This window comes from Oncorhynchus mykiss, chromosome 16 (genome assembly GCF_057628025.1).
Source record: "Oncorhynchus mykiss isolate SJ-2025 chromosome 16, ASM5762802v1, whole genome shotgun sequence".
Lineage (NCBI taxonomy): Eukaryota > Metazoa > Chordata > Actinopteri > Salmoniformes > Salmonidae > Oncorhynchus > Oncorhynchus mykiss.
In genome coordinates, this window is record NC_143037.1 from 73,223,465 (window position 1) to 73,240,651 (window position 17,187).

General features: G+C 41.5%; 2 protein-coding genes across 3 annotated transcripts; both read left to right on the forward strand.

Annotated features, from left to right (window-relative positions):
* The first annotated feature begins 190 nt into the window (after positions 1-190).
* si:ch211-148l7.4 (uncharacterized) lies at positions 191-8,013 on the forward strand. Of its 2 annotated transcripts, none has more exons than XM_021567086.3 (2): positions 191-276; positions 4,816-8,013. In XM_021567086.3, the coding sequence occupies exons 1-2, from the start codon at positions 238-240 to the stop codon at positions 6,331-6,333; spliced, it is 1,557 nt and encodes a 518-aa protein (XP_021422761.3). In that variant the 5' UTR covers positions 191-237; the 3' UTR covers positions 6,334-8,013. The 2 variants fall into 2 exon arrangements, with proteins under 2 accessions (XP_021422761.3, XP_021422762.3); XM_021567087.3 differs by having other exon boundaries at positions 242-377.
* snrpg (small nuclear ribonucleoprotein polypeptide G) lies at positions 8,008-16,695 on the forward strand. Its single transcript, XM_021567108.3, has 4 exons — positions 8,008-8,699; positions 9,502-9,524; positions 16,239-16,363; positions 16,506-16,695. The coding sequence occupies exons 1-4, from the start codon at positions 8,668-8,670 to the stop codon at positions 16,554-16,556; spliced, it is 231 nt and encodes a 76-aa protein (XP_021422783.1). The 5' UTR covers positions 8,008-8,667; the 3' UTR covers positions 16,557-16,695.
* Positions 16,696-17,187: the final 492 nt, after the last annotated feature.

The following is a 17,187-nucleotide window of genomic DNA, read 5'->3' on the forward strand; positions in this document are numbered from 1 at the left end:
TAAATCTGGTGTTTTTATATACTCTCTGGATAAATCTAATATTTTAATATTTTACTGTGCACTTCGTTCTCTAATCATAAACCATGGGGTTCAACTCTACCATTATTACCAACTTTCCTGAAGCCATTTGTGTTCTTGAATGCCTCATTGGTTGAAAAGAAAGTACCAGAATGCAAAGTTTTGTAGTCCTACCAAAGCTCAAAAGTACACAAACAACTTGGCTTCACTTTGGAACACATGGCTACGGTGCTGCACGGAAATGAAAACAACGTTTTGGTATCCAAGTATTTATCTTTAAAAAATAAAATAAATGACTTCCATTAAACTTGTTGGAAACTGATATGTTGCCAATATTCAGATTTGTTTGACCAAAAAAGGTAGGCTAATTGCGTTGCATGTTTTAACATTCTGCCTTGTTTTAGCTAGCTAGTTAGCCGACTAAACTCCACAATTTCGATGGCTAACAGTAACATTATTGTGGACCTCACTAAATGTTTTTTTTTTTTTTTTTTTAACTACTGATTTGAGCACCCAAAGATCAGCCCGCAATTACGAATAGCAATACATGTGTGTGTGTGTGTGTGTGTGTGTACAAACGTAAATTTGTGACATCCTAAATCGTGGAGTTGAGGTTAATAGCCTAGTTAACGCTAGTAGCAATAGCGATTTCCTGCATAATGTTTCATTCGATTTGCTTTATTACCAGGTTATCACTGCACGTAGCCTGTTTTTGTTGTTGTTGCTATACAGGCGGTAAAGCTTTTCAGTCGTTTAGAAATGGGGAAATGCCTACACTCACCTAGCATTACATCACACAGAAGTCATTGGACGAAGGCGTTTTGTTAAGAGCCCCGACGCTCGGTCTGAACATTAAAGGAGGGAGAAATCTTTTTTTTTTAAACAACTAAAGGTTAAATTGATAACACCATTTTTATAGGATTCCGAAACGGGTTATATTTCCATGTTATATAGCACTTGTTTATAGAAAACGGACTGAAGATAGTGGACTACCTGGGCTAATTGTAACTACCTGCGTCTCCGAACACCTGTGTGTTATCAGAATATGTTCTTCACGAATGTGTTACTGACAAATACTGTCGGCTGCAACGGTGTTAAAACAGTGTACAAGTAGTGTGTATTTTGCGTTTGTGAAATTATTTTGATAGGATATGAAAGTAGAGGGATTATGTTTCTAGAGCCGTACCGCAATTGACAATCAATTCACATTTAGATGAAGTATTTGGCTGTTTTGGCATTGAGTAAATTTGCCTTTATAACAAAACATGTAATGGTCTTACACTATAAGGAGTAATGTTAGGCTCCTTTAGTCTATCATTGGGCTACCACCCAGCTAGCCACATTTGCAGTGGCTGCTGGGATTCAATTTTTACCTTATGTCAGTAGCTATACAACAAGTTATTGCTCACTTATACCCTTGAATCATATCTCAGTGGAAAGCTTAGATACACATTTCCAGAATGTTCAGGTCAACAGAAATGTAACCTTTGATCTCTAGGGTACATGTCAGCATTACCTGTATAAAAATGGCTTTAGACACAGAAACCCTGATTCATTTTAAACTTTTGTTTGACAAGTGGTTCTAACTTCTGAAATTATATATTGTGACATTTAAAATGGTGGATGCTTAGCCATAGAATTCCATGTAATGGGGCAGCTATATTTTTGAATTTCAACTTGTGACAGAGGCACCAAATTGCCCACACGGCTAGAACAGGGTTTTAAAAAAGGATTTGTACATATCGGGCCATCACGAATTCACCCATTAACTTCCCCTTAATCCCACAGAATCCTTTTCCCAATATGGCTGCCAAACAACTCAATTGGGTCTTATTGGATCATTTCACATGGCGATACCTGTATGAAATATAATAGTATGCACAGAAATATCTTAATGTTCATATCGTGATGTAGAATACACAACCACATGAGCCAGATTATGTAAAGTTGTCAAATTATTCCGAATTTTGAGGAATATAAACCATTCCATTGCAATGTAAAGTAGTAAAATCCAATGTTGGGCCTGTTGAGGCCAATTACATTACTTTTAGTATTGTGGTAACAGACCAATCTGCTATGGCCTCATAGTAAGAACACATTGTCATTTAGACTAACCATGTGTAATGGTTTGCTGCTCTTACAATCCCATGAAAACCTATTGGCATTACTGTGGATTCTTTACATTGTAATGTAAGCAGCAAGGTTCTAGTCCTGTTTTGGGCACATTCTTACCAGAATTCTGTGAATAATTTAACATCCATATATACACACAGTGGGGAGAACAAGTATGAGACACTGCCAATTTTGCAGGTTTTTCCTACTTACAAAGCATGTAGAGGTCTAGAATGTATCATAGGTACACTTCAACTGTGAGAGACGGAATCTAAAACAAATCCAGAAAATCACATTGTATGATTTAAGTAATTAATTTGCATTTTATTGCATGACAAATATTTGATACATCAGAAAAGCAGAACTTAATATTTAGTACAGAAACCTTTGTTTGCAATTACAGAGATTATACGTTTCATGTAGTTCTTGACCAGGTTTGCACACACTGCAGCAGGGATTTTAGCCCACTCCTCCATACAGACCTTCTCCAGGTCCTTCAGGTTTCGGGGCTGTCGCTGTGCAATATGGACTTTCAGCTCTCTCCAAAGATGTTCTATTGGGTTTAGGTCTGGAGATTGGCTAGACCACTCCAGGACCTTGAGATGCTTCTTACGGAGCCACTCCTTAGTTGCCCTGGCTGTGTGTTTTGGGTCGTTGTCATGCTGGAAGACCCAGCCACAACCCATCTTCAATGCTCTTACTGAGGGAAGGCGGTTGTTGGCCAAGATCTTGTGATACATGGCCCCATCCATCCCCCCTCAATACGGTGCAGTCGTCCTGTCCCCTTTACAGAAAAGCATCCCCAAAGAATGATGTTTCCACCTCCATGCTTCACGGTTGGGATGGCATTCTTGGGGTTGTACTCATCCTTCTTCTTCCTCCAAACACAGCGAGTGGAGTTTAGACTAAAAAGCTCTATTTTTGTCTCGGACCACATGACCTTCTCCCATTCCTCCTCTGGATCATCCAGATGGTCATTGGCAAACTTCAGACGGGCCTGGACATGCGCTGGCTTGAGCAGGGGGACCTTGCGTGCGCTGCAGGATTTTAATCCATGACGGCGTAGTGTGTTACTAATGGTTTTCTTTGAGACTGTGGGCCCAGCTCTCTTCAGGTCATTGACCAGGTCCTGCCGTGTAGTTCTGGGCTGATCCCTCACCTTCCTCATGATCATTGATGCCCCACGAGGTGAGAGCTTGCATGGCGCCCCAGACCGAGGGTGATTGACCGTCATCTTGAACTTCTTCCATTTTCTAATAATTGCGCCAACAGTTGTTGCCTTCTCACCAAGCTGCTTGCCTATTGTCCTGTAGCCCATCCCAGCCTTGTGCAGGTCTACAATTTTATCCCTGATGTCCTTACACAGCTCTCTGGTCTTGGCCCTTGTGGAGAGGTTGGAGTCTGTTTGATGTCGCAATTTCAGGTCGCAATTGTAAATGAGAACTTGTTCTCAACTTGCCTACCTGGTTAAATAAAGGTGAAATAAAAATAAAAAAAATTGAGTGTGTGGACAGGTGTCTTTTATACAGGTAACGAGTTCAAACAGGTGCAGTTAATACAGGTAATGAGTGGAGAACAGGAAGGCTTCTTAAAGAAAAACTAACAGGTCTGTGAGAGACAGAATCCTTACTGGTTGGTAGGTGATCAAATACTTATGTCATGCAATAAAATGCAAATTAATTACTTAAAAATCATACAATGTGATTTTCTGGATTTTTGTTTTAGATTCCATCTCTCACAGTTGAAGTGTACCTATGATAAAAAATTACAGACCTCTACATGATTTGTAAGTAGGAATACACTGCTGATTTTGCAGGTTTCAAATACTTGTTCTCCCCACTGTGTGGGGCTCCCGAGTGGTGCAGCGGTCCAAGGCACTGCATCTCAGTGGCATCACTACAAACCCTGGTTCGATACCAGGCTGTATCACAACCGGCCGTGATTGGGAGTCCCATAGGGCGTCGCACAATTTGCACAGCATCGTTAGGGTTTGGCCGGGGTAGGCTGTCATTGTAAATGAGAATTTGTTCTTAACTGACTTGCCTAGTTACATTTTTAAAAATACAAATCTGGCTCATGTGGTTGTGTTTTGTGGTCGCTATGAACATTTTAAGATATTTCTGTGCTAACTACATTTATATTTCATACAGGTATCGCCATGTGAAAGCCAATAAGACCCCATTGAGTTATTTGGCAGCCATATTTCATATAATGACATTGTTTGTCATATGGGGAAAATATAAGTGGATGGAGGGATGAAAGAAAGAAAGAATGATTGCACACGCATTTTCCAACTAAGGGACATAAACCTTGGGAAAAAAATCCCTATGAGACAACATCGGTCCAAGTCTGACGGCCCAAATTTGGGGGTCTGCCTCATGGACTATCATTGGTAGCTACGCGTCAAGGGGGAATATACCATTTAGCAAACGCTTTTATCCAGAACCATTTAGTCACGCGTGCATAGATTTTACGTATGGGCGGTCCCGCGATTTGAACCAACTATCCTGTTGCAATAGCAGCTGAGCTACAGAGAGGGTGACGGATATACAGCCTGTCTCTGCAGCCAACCATTAGTGCTATAAAAAGAGAGACCAGGGAAATGTTTTGTAGGCTATAGCTAAGTTTTCCCTTATCAGGATGATGAACATGTCTAATAGACTGTCCTCTGTACCTCCCAAATAGGTGCCTTGGTTGAAGATGGATGCAGTTCCCTGCAGTTGGAACACTACAAGAGTTCAGGAGTCGTTTGCTCGGTCTAAGCCTGCCTCAGACACTCTAGCAAAGCTGGCAAAACTTGTTGCACAAAAGCAAGATAGTCAAAGCCAAAACCAACTACTGCCTGATGTGTGCCCGTGTGTGTGCGCACAGTGCAGCCAGGGATTCTCTGACATGGCTGAGTTATTGCACCACCAGCAGGGAGAGCATGCCTTACGTAAGTGTCATTGCTGCCTTTCCTGTGGCAAAGAGTTCTCTCTCCTATCCTCTTTGCAGTTGCACAAGTGCATTCGTGATGCTGCTCCTTGTCAGGTCTGTTGTGGTAAAACCCAGCTAGGTGCTCCATGCAGTGCGTGCAAGGCTTCAACCTCAGACTCTCAGAGTGTCCGGGATAAGTCCCTTTATCACCAGTCCCACCATCATGATAGCAGGTCATATGCCTGTGCTCCGTGTGGTAAAAGCTTTAGCCAAAAGCAATCTCTGCTTCGCCATCAGCAGGCTGGCTGTAGTAAATCTGCCACGCGAACTGCAAAAGTTGTCAGCCCTCCCGCGGACTCTCCCTCGCCTGAATCTGCCATCTTGGACTCCTCTCCCCCTGACTCTCCCCCAACTGATGCCACTAGTGCCCCAGATCCTGACAGGCCAAGTCAATGCCCACTTTGCGCCAAGAGGTTTCGCTCAGGGGCTGGCCTTGCATGCCATCAGCGATCCACCCATCGGAAGGAGTGGATCATCTCCAAGTGTCCTCTACTAAAAGGAGGATGCACAAATGGGGTTCATAGATTATCGAAGCAGATGGCTGGGCCACCCCAACCAAAAAGAAGAGGCAGAAAGAGCCAGCTCCTCTCCTGTCGTTCCTGTGACAGGGTCTTCCTAAGCACTGCCAAGCTGTACTTGCACAGACAAGAGTCCCACAGCAGAGAGAAGGATATCAGAAGAGATCCAAGGCCACTGATTAGCAAGCGGAGGAAAAGAGAGACTTACTCATGTGACGTTTGTGGTAAAGTGTTCTTGCACCATTTGTCACTTAAAGCACACGTCAAGAATCATAGTCGAGAACCACCAAGCCATGTTCAGCAGGTTGGGAAAGCAGCCAAGGAGACCAAGTTAGCTGAGAAGACGCCAAAAAAGCCTAAAGGCAACATATCACGGAAGGTGGGAGGAACATTGGTCAAGGCTAGCAGAGGGAGACCAAAGAAAATTCCAGAAGAAGAGGGAGAGTTTCCTTGCCCGTCTTGTGCTGAGGTGTTTTCTTTGCAGTCTGCTCTGAAGGAGCATGAGGAGCTGCATCAGCCTACAGGGATTATGAGACACTGCAGCGTGTGCAGCCAGGGCATAGGTATCTCTAAGAAGCCTGGGGCCAAGCTTCGGAGGGCCTACCATTGTGTTCCCTGCTTGAAGGCTTTTGTAACACTGGACACTTTCTTACAACATTGCCAAGATCACCTCGTTGACAGTGGCGATGAGGAAGGGAGCAATTTATGACCCTGACAGCAAAATGTGAGATGATGTTACTCTTCCTTTTTTGTTTTTTTAACAAGCTGTACTGAGTTCCCCAAGAGAATATTGTGTTCATGTACATTTAAAAATATGTTTAGACCACTCACCAGAATAGCTGTTTGAATGTAATTCATATCAACACGCGATTCAAGTTGCAACAAAACATTTTTTTTTTTGTGTGTGTGCGCTGTCTTGATACCATTAATTTTGTGACTGACCAACAGTGGTACGCTGTGAAAGCAGTACAGAAACAGTCTTACTAGGCCTAAATCCTCTTGATCCTAAATCCTCTTCATTTAGACCTTTTATATTCCTTTACAAATGTTGGATCGGATCCAACCATCCATTTGTCAATATGGTTTAAATTAAATGAATATACGCAATAACTCATTTAGTTTTGTTGCTGCAGCAGTTTTTAAAAATCTCTGGTTAACAATACCTCACTGTGTTATTTGATTTCAATTCAAATGGTCAAAATGGAACCAAAATAGCTTCTTAGCAAAGAGCAATTTCTCAAGCAAGAATTTAGCTAGGACTTGTCTGGAAGTGGTCTGAGTGGGGAGGGGAAAACTGAAAGCTGTTATTGGGATTGAGGTTTGGAACTCTTTCTTATTGGCTATTAATTAATTTACCCCACACAAATTTACTCCATGACACCAAAAACAGACATTTCAGGCGGTCTTTCCAAACAGCTCTTACACTAAAAGGGCATTATCATAATTTTCAGAATTTCACAGTATTATTCCAACCTCACAGTGTGGAAAGATACACGGAGTATAACAAACACTATGAACTCCTTCCTGATATTGAGATGCCCCCCCCCCCTCTCCTTTTGCCCTCAGAACAGTCTCAATTCGTCAGGCCATGGACTCTACAAGGTGTTGAAAGTGTTCCACAGGGATGCTGGCCCATGTTGACTCCAATGCTTCCCACAGTTGTGTCAAGTTGGCTGAATGTCCTTTTGGGTGGTGGACCATTCTTGATACACACGGGGAAACTGTTGAGCGTGAAAAACCCTGCAGCGTTACAGTTCTTGACACAAACCGGTGCGTCTTGTACCTACTACCATTTTGTGACAAAACTATTGGTAAGAGTTGAAAATGCGGTGGAAAAACATTGAACTTTTAGATTTTTTTTTATTTGGTACAGGAAACCTTTTTTTACATTTTTTTTTAAAACTCTTGATGACATTGGACTTGTGTGACACTGATTTAGCATTAATTTACTAATTATTTATCTCTGTCCGTCTGTCTGTGTGAGATGCATACTCGTGGAGCCAGTTAAGACTGTGATGTAATATAACATGGATATGCAAAACAAGCAGTGATTGCAACCTTGCTGCTACTTGTTGGTTAGAAATGAGTTTACCAGGTTATCCATTTATTTTCTGCAGTTTAGTAAACCCAAAAACAGAAGAAAATTAAGGCTTAAAGGGAGACCTTGAGCTTCAACACTCTCTTAGTTGTTGTGGAAATAGACCCACTATGCTGTTTTACTTTCTGCGTCTACGTCATATCGCTGAGTCTACCTTTTTTAAAAGAAAGTCATGTTTTATTTGGGGGGGAAAAAAAGGTTTTTAAGTTTCTACTTCTGGAAAGTGCCTTTTGTGTCCCGAGTTAGCAACCTTGTCTTAGAAAATACCTCATTAAAAGTATTCTCCCATGATGTTTTGTGTTGACTCCATTAATCTTGTTACAGAAAACAACAACATTGCTATATTATTAAATTGACACAATACTGTCTATATATACACAATATCCATTACAACATAAGAAAGGATCTTGGGCTTGAAGAGTTCACATGTCTCACTGCCCTGCATTGTAAAATGTGATTTGTTGATTTACGTGGCACGTTTTTACACTGATTGCAGATCGTGAAACTACCCTCAATCAATAAATAATTCAGATTTATAGAGAGTGAGAAATGTTATGTGGCAAATTAAATAGGCACACATTTCAAACAACTTTTCTGTCAAGGTAGTTCTGCAATTTATATAAAGAGAGAGCTCCTCAATGATCTACTCCCATACAGTAGAGCAGCGACGTGCTCGCTTATGTTAGAGGAAGTTTGCATGAGATTATTTGAAATACAGAGTTAGGTAGGAGGATTTAGAAATGTGGAACTAATGTTGTAAACCGCAATTGACCACACACTCCAGCACAGTAGGTGACGGCATGCACCTTAAACGTTAGTTTGCGGAACGCCATTATATCGTAGAAGAAGAATACGTTTTCCGGTTCCGGTCGTTGCGCATGCTTTCTCCTTTTTTTCACAAAAGGAAGTCTCACGAGCTGAAGGCCCTCAACAAAAAGAAGAAACATGAGTAAAGCACACCCACCAGAGTTGAAAAAGTGAGTTATTAAAACCAACAAAAAATACATATTCATAGTTGGTTTTCGATCCAGTGTAATTTCTAATATTTCGTTGTTTATTTGAGATAATTTGGCTAGCAAGCTAACATAGGTAGCTACGCGCTAGCACAAAGCTACCGGTAGTCGGCAACTAGTTAACACTGTTGTGGCTAGTAAAATGGCTAGCTAACGTTAGTTATTGAATGAAACGGTTAGATAACTAAACCATGCATTAATTGACATTTAATTGATGTACGAATATCATTAAGTGTCAGCATTATGAACGGCTCAACGACAACGAGTTGCCTCTGCGCTCTTGTCGGATTAAAATGTTAGAATGGAGAATTTCTGTATGATCCACTAAGTTATACTGATAGCCACATTTAGTTTCGCACTGTTGTTGGAGCAAGAATGCCAACTTTCGGTATCAACAGCCAATCTAGTTGGGTCTTGGAAGCCATTGTGAGCTTTGATTGGTCAATCACGACCCGATGTCGCGGAGTATTTGAATAATGTTTAGTTTATTCCATTTTTTCTCAAAGGTTCTCCAGCCCACTTCGCTTTCTTTATTGAAAATTAATGGCATTTCCGTTTTCATCGTTCCCAACGTGCTATATGGATCTATTGTGTAAAAATGTTTTATTTTAAAAACCTTTGATGCTTTAGCGAAAATCTAGTTATTGTCCAGCTTCTAGTGAAAATCAGAGCCACGGACCAGAGCCAAACCGTCTCTGGTATAGCCATACAATCGTGGGCGTTGCGATCTCTATTAGCAACTAATAATTTTTTTTTTCTATTTCAGATTCATGGACAAGAAGCTTTCATGTGAGTACCGATTCTGAGTGTTTATGGTTCTGCTGAGTTGAACGGACAAACCTCATCTCTTTGCTTGCAGAGTTGAGACTAATGTTGACAAATCCAATTAGGGCTGGGCCAAATAGCCTTAAAATCATATGTAGATTATGGGCAGCTCACAATACACACTATGTGGACACCTGCTTGTCGAACATCTCATTCCAACATCACAGGCATTAATAAAGAGTTGGTGCCCCTTTTGTTGCTACAACAGGCTCCAATCATCTACTAAATGTTGGAACATTGCTGCGGGGACGTTCTTCCATTCAGACACGAGCATTGGGGAGGTCGGGAACTGATGTTGGGCAATAATAGGTGTTCTAAATCATCTCAAAGTTGTTAGATGGGGCTGATGTAAGAGGACTGTTCAGGCCAGTGAAGTTCGTCCACACTCATCTTGACAAACTATTTCCTCGCATTGTGCACAGGGGCATTGTCATGCAGAAACGGGAAAGGGGCACCAACCCCAAACAGTGACCACTGAAGCACAGAATTGCCTAGAATGTATGCTGCAGCGTTATGATTTCACTTCCTTGGAACTAACTTTATTTTAATTTTATTTAACCTTTATTTAACTAGGCAAGTCAGTTAAGAACAAATTCTTATTTTCAATGGCGGCCTAGGAACAGTGGGTTAACTGCCTCATTCAGGGGCAGAACGACAGATTTTTACCTTGTCAGCTCGGGGATTCGATCTTGCAACCTTTCGGTTACTGGCCCGACGCTCTAGGATACCTAGGCTCTAGGCTACCACTAGGCTACCTGTCGCCCTACTAAGGGGCCTAGCCCAAACCATGAAAAACATCCCAGACCATTATACCGCCTCCACCAAACTTTACAGTTGGTACTGTGCATTGGGGCAGGTAGCGTTCTTCTGGCATCCGCCAAACCCAGATTATTCTGTCATCGCTCCAGGGAACGTGTTTCCACTGCTCCAGAGTCCAATGGCGGTGACCTTTACACCATTCCAGCCGACGCTTGGCATTGCGCATGGTGATCTCAGGGTTGTGTGCGGCTGCTCTGCCACGGAAACCCATTTCATTAAGCTCCCGTCGAACAGTTTGTGCCGACTTTACTTCTAGAGGCGGTTTGGAACTTTGTAGTGAGTGTTGCAACTGTGGACATATGATTTTTACGCGCTTCAGTGGTCCGTTCTATGTGGCCTAGCGCTTCACGGCTGGGCCGTTGTTGCTCCTAAACGTGCCTTTGTTGCTCCCGAGTGGCGCAGCGGTTTAAGGCACTGCATCTCAGTGCTAGAGGCGTCACTACTGACCCTGGTTCAATTCCAGGCTGTATCACAACTGGCTGTGATTGGGAGTCCCATAGGGCGGTGCACAACTGGCCCAACGTCGTCCAGGTTAGGGTTTGGCCTAGGTAGGCTGTCATGGTAAATAAAAATTTGCTCTTAACTGACTTGCCTTGTTAAATAAACGTTTCCACTTCACAATAACAGCACTTACAGTTGACCGGAGCAGCTCTAGCAGGGCAGAAATCTCACTAACTTACTCTTTGGGAAGGTGGCATCCTATGAAGGTGCCACGTTGAAAGTCGCTGAGCTCTTCGGTACGGGCCATTCTCTACTGCCAATGTTTGTCTATGGAGATTGCGTGGCGGTGTGCTCGATTTTATACACCTGTCAGCAACGGGCGTTGCTGAAATAGCCAAGTCCACTAATTTTGAAGGTGTGTCCACATACTTTTGTATATTTATTGTATCTACATAAAAAATAAAAAAAATTGTGCAACAAAGCTTATATAGAGAATAAAGGTCAAACAATCAGGAATAATCTAATGAATTCAGGGCTTGTAGAATTATACCTAGGTTAAATGTAAGCCTTCTACAACCATAAGATAAGACCCACTTGTTTACGGGGGTTGCATTAACTTTCAGAAATCTACCATTTTCAAAATGCAGGCCTTTAAATATATATTTTAACGAAATTCGCCTGCATTTTACATAAAGTCAATAGTGTTATTTAAAAATTTAACAATTGAGTGTTAAGGGGCGAGCAACTATATAGTTTTTCTAAACAACACTAGTGCAACACATTGAGAAGAGTATTTTCATCAGATTACAACAGAAGTGCATCTCTGTTTTTGCCTAGCAGCTATACAGGAGGAAATTGGCTTACAATCAATGTCTCCTGCCAATTCAATGTTCCCTCTAAGCTGCGCGCCTCCCCCGCCAATTCAATTTTCCCTCTAACCTCCGCTGGGCTGCCTGGCATTAGAAATAGCATCCTGCGCAGAGAAGCACAAGATTGAACTCCTCAACTTTCTAGAGTTTTCTCCGTTAACACTATCAACGTTTCACTTTACTGTGGGTTATTGTGATCAATTCAGTGCAATATTAGCCACTTTTTAAATGCAGCCTAACAACAACAACAAAAACTATGCATGAGATTTTGTTGTAGGCACAATGGATTGGAGTATGAAACTAGACCATTGCCAAATATGGATCTGTGCCGTTCACTTTGAACTGGACTGTGTTTACACCATGAGCGTTTGTGAGTAGATGCGCTTATTTTGAGATCAAAGCGAGAGCTGTATGTAGCCACGTGTGCACATTTGTTCATATCCTTTGCTAGTGGTGAGTTATTAGCCCAGTTATAGATAATATCTAGTCGGCAATGGAGCAGTGATTGCATCTTACAAAAGCACAAAACATGTACATTTCTAGACATCTTCAAAAAGTGAGTGCCTTATTAAAGAGCATTTATTTCAGTCTTAAAGGGGAAGTGTTGTATTTTGACAGGCTTGAATAAGCTATGTAGCCAATACGCAGAGGGAGCCATTTGTCTGATAATCTGTAATAATGTTATGTGAATAATGCATTTTATAAAGTGGTTTCTTGCATCAAACAACAACATTTTCAGTCACCTTGTCTGAAGGACAAGTGGAGAAACAGGTTAAAGGTCAAGCCCTGCATGTTTATTTTTTATTTTTTTCAAAAGTCTCATGGAATGTAAGTCCTACATTGAACGCCACACATTGGCTGCTACTGTAGGCTGAATGATAGAACAGCTATTTCCATGTTAAAATGTTATGGGATGCATTTTCTCCATTGTTTCTTATGGTAGGCCACTCTGTTAGGTCTACATTATGATCAAATAGCCACTGTCGCTGTTAACTGTAACTTAAAGGGGGTACAGCTTCAGTGTTCCAAGTAAACGCGCACAAAGTTTTCACATTCAAGTTTGCGCTCTGCAGACCTGAAATTTGCTCAGTGCTGGAAAAAATGAGAGGGAACATTGCTTAGAATGAAAAGGCAAGTTTTTATTTTATTTAAATGTATACGTTTATTTATTTATTTTTGCCAAAAATTCAGGCCATCATATTTCTAATGTTTATCACAGAATGTAGCTAGCTACATTTGCTAATGTTTTGCTTGAAGTTAATTTTGCATTTTAACTTGCTATCGGAGGAATGTACTGGAGAAAAAAATGCCTACACATCAGTCAGAGAACTGTCTGGTGATCCAATGATGAGAGCGAAGATAAGTAGCACGGAATGGAATGTGTCCGTTTACATTCATGATTTAGCGGGAACTCTGACTGAAGCCAAGCAAAATGTACAATAAGAAGCATTTTAGATCTGCATTTTCTGTTTGAAAAAAAACAAAATGTCAACAATGAACCCTGCTTTTTAACCTGCTTTTTACCATCACTGATCTGGCTTTCATTTTTTTTGTTATGCATTTTATCAGAACTATAACAATGACTAACTTCAGATAGCAGGTGTTCTAGAACATTAACACTTTTCATAAACAATATCTCTAGCACAAGCCCACGTGCTAGTGACTGGCCAGCTAATCTTTTTATATTTTAACGTCTAGCCAGCTTGGATCTATTTGATTGCTAACAAGGTAGAACAGTTGAATGAATACACCCTCCTGTCTGTCTCCAACTGTTTGAACAACACGGCCTGTTCATTTTGTTTAGATGTTGAATTCAAGTGCTCCAACCTGGATAAGATGATGCTCATTTTTCAAAATGAGAACGAGTTGCTAATTCCTTGTATAATTGTTAATTTTTTTAATGCTCATTGCACATGTATAAAACAGACTAGACGGCTAACACAACATGTGGATAAGATACTGCTAGCTGCAATACCGTGTGCAACAAACTGGACGTGAACACAATCATGTAAATTCAAGTTTTTAGTGTCTGCGCTGTATTTTTTTTTAAAAATGGCTGACATATGAGGGTATCATTTAGAAGGGCTATCAACCGATTTAGTTTGGACCAAACCTCAATTGACAATAGCGAGTTCAAACTGCTTGTCAGAGAGGAAGAGGTTATCTTTTTCTCTTTTGTAGTTAGGGGCGTGGTGTCCGGGTGGACCGGGGGCGTGGTGTCCGGGTGGACCGGGGGCGTGGTGTCTGGGTGGAACGGGGGCGTGGTGTCTGGGTGGAACGGTGCACAGAAAGAGCAAAGGAGACGAGACCTGAAAGAAACAAACGCTCATAAAAACATTTTTTAAACTTGATTCTTGCGATACATGCATTTGGAACATCGTGCTAAAATGTTCATTTGATAGTGCATTCGGAAAAGTATTCAGACCTTGACCTTTTCCACATTTTGTTACGTTATAGCCTTACAACAACAACAAAAAACACACAATGCCCCATAATGACAAAGCGGAAAAATAAGTTTAGAAATTCTTGCAAATATTTATATATATAAAAAAACATGCCTTATTTACACAAGTATTCAGACCCTTTGCTATGAGACTCGAAATTGAGCTCAGGTGCATCCTGTTTCTATTGATTATCCTTGATGTTACTTGATTGGAGTCCACCTGAGGTAAATTCAATTGATTGGACCTGATTTGGAAAGGCGCACACCTGTCTAAGGTCCCTCAGTTGACAGTGCACGACAGAGCAAAAACCAAGCCATGGGGTCAAAGTACTTCTTTTGTAGAGCTCAGAGACAGGATTGTGTCGAGGCACAGATCTGGGGAAGGGTACTAAAACATTTCTGCAGCATTGTACGTCTCCAAGAATACAGTGACCTCCATTCTTAAATGGAAGAAGTTTGGAACCATCAAGACTCTTCCTAGAACTGACCGCGCAGCCAAACTGAGCAATTGTGGGAGAAGGGCCTTGGTCAGGGAGGTGACCAAGAACCCGATGGTCACTCTGACAGAGCTCCAGAGTTCCTCTGTGGAGATGGGAGAAACTTTCAGAAGGACAACCATCTCTGCAGCATTCCACCGATCAGGTCTTCATGGTAGAGTGGTTTTGGGACAAGTCTCTGAATGTCCTTGAGTTGCCCAGACTTGAACCCGAGCCAACATCTCCGGAGAGACCTGAAAATAGCTGACTGAGCTTGAGAGGATCTGTAGAGAAGACTGGGAGAAACTCTCCAAATACAGTTGTTCAGGCTATAATTGCTGCCCAAGGTGCTTCAACAAAGTATTGAGTAAAGTGTCTGAATACTTACGTAAATGTGATATTTCAGTTTTTGGCACATTTCTAAAAACCTGTTTTTGCTTTTTCATTATGGCCTATTGTGTGTAGATTCATGAGGGGAGGGGGGGGGGGGGTCATTGAATCCATTTTAGAATACGGCTATAACATAACAAAATGTGAAAAAGGTAAAGGGGCTTGAATACTTTCCAAATGTAACGTATTATCACCCAGCCCTAAACCCAATTGACATTTTCTTGGCCATAGAACTTGTTGGACTGAAATGAAAAGTGGGTCCAACTTGTCTTATCGCAGGGATCATCAACTAGATTCAGCCGACGGGCCGTTGTATTTATTTCTCTTCTTTTTTATTTCTTGGGCGGATGTTCGAGGTGGGCTGGAATGCAATAAGGCACGAGGGGTGTGGTATATGGCCAATATACCACGGCTAAGGGCTGTTCTTAAGCAAGACACAATGCAACTCGGAGTGCCTGGATACAGCCCTTAGCCGTGGTATATTGGCCATATAGCCACAAACCCCTGAGATTCCTTATTGCTATTATAAACTCGTAACCAACTGTTAGGTTCTATTTTTCAGAGTACAAACTCCCAAGCTTTAAACCAAGTTTATTCTGCCCTGAGGGTCAACACAGCTGCATTAGACAAAGACATGGTTTCATCCATGGTAGTATTCGTACCCCACCTTGGGTGGAGTCTCCTCGTTATCGCCAAACATTGCATCAGTATCGCCTGTCAGGGAGTTGAGTGATCTGGTCCTTAAAACGGTTCCTCCCCTTATCTGTGCTGCCACGTGTTTTCCCTGCACTCTGCCCCTCCCAGGCTTCATTATGGTACCCCTCATGTCACTTTTATAACTAATGATTAATAATTATTAAAGCTCAAAAACCAAACCTATCACAATATAATTAGAGCAGTTAAAATAAATGTTTTGTCATACCTGTTGTATACAAGTCTGTCAGCCAATCAGCATTGACCTCAAGCCACCCAGTTTATAATTACAAATAATTTGTAGACTGCAAGAAGCCGTCTTCATGTTTGACCCCCAAAAAATATATATTTTCAAACCTTGCTTACATTGGTATACAATCACGTGTCTCTCTATGCTTGAACAGATTTCTTATTAAAATCACTCAAGCTCATTTCCTGGTGTTTTTACAGTCTTGTGTATATGAAACCGCCCGCGGGCAGCCAGTTTGGGGAGCCCTGCCTTACTGCCTCAACTGTTCTTACAGTTTGTACGTTTTTCTCCCTCCAGTGAAGCTGAACGGTGGCAGGCAGGTCCAAGGAGTCCTGCGAGGATTTGACCCCTTCATGAACTTGGTGATGGATGACTGCTTGGAAATGGCCCCTGGGGGAATACAGAACACCATAGGCATGGTGGTCAGTACCCAACAGCGTTGTTAACTACACTATCTCTGGGGACAGACACATTGTGCTTTTATTCTCAATGTTATCACATACCTTGTTTTTTTTTCTTCAAGTAAATATATATATATATATTTTTTTCTTCACGGGTCTGTAGGTAATCAGAGGAAACAGTATCATCATGTTGGAGGCCCTTGAGAGAGTATGAGGAGTTGGGATGGCAGAATCGTCTTCAAGAAAGTGGAATAATGGACCTTTTTCTATCTGGATACGTTTACAGATGTTTAATTTGGAAATGTTTGGAATTGTGAAATCTTGTGAATAAACTTGGATATTTGTTTTCTTTATTTTGGTGTAATTCTGTTTTTAGCCCTACACGTTTCAAGCACTTGATTGATTATGCTTGACAATGTGTGCATACATAGGCGTTTATCAGAATATACGTTTAAAAAGGCATTGCGCGAACGCTAGTTGATAACTTTATTCAAACTGCACGCAGAGACATGGTATAAGAGCTAATTTACTCGAACCGAGCCCGACATTCTACATTGGGTTAGGGCTGGGTAGGGAAAGTGTTTTATTTTAGGGTATGGACAGAGCTCTGCTACCACTAAATTCATTACTAACATTTTGATACTGAGCCATGCGCTGCTCTACAGTCATATCTGACTAAGATCATAAGTGTCTGAAGGGCTTCAACCTCGTCAAATATAAAACGAGAGATTTTTACATTGAAAATAACGTTCCTTGCGTTTTGCCGAAGTTTAGTGACGAAAAGTAGCTAACTGCTCTCGTGCCTCGTCATTGAGCTGAGCCAGCATTGCTATATGGATACTCAG

Coding starts and splice junctions, on each gene's coding strand:
- si:ch211-148l7.4 (XM_021567086.3), top strand. CDS start 238: ATGGCTACGGTGCTGCACGGAAATGAAAACAACGTTTTG. Junction 277..4,815: donor GAAATGAAAACAACGTTTTG/GTATCCAAGTAT, acceptor CCTCCCAAATAG/GTGCCTTGGTTGAAGATGGA.
- snrpg (XM_021567108.3), top strand. CDS start 8,668: ATGAGTAAAGCACACCCACCAGAGTTGAAAAA. Junction 9,525..16,238: donor CATGGACAAGAAGCTTTCAT/GTGAGTACCGAT, acceptor TTCTCCCTCCAG/TGAAGCTGAACGGTGGCAGG. Junction 16,364..16,505: donor AGAACACCATAGGCATGGTG/GTCAGTACCCAA, acceptor ACGGGTCTGTAG/GTAATCAGAGGAAACAGTAT.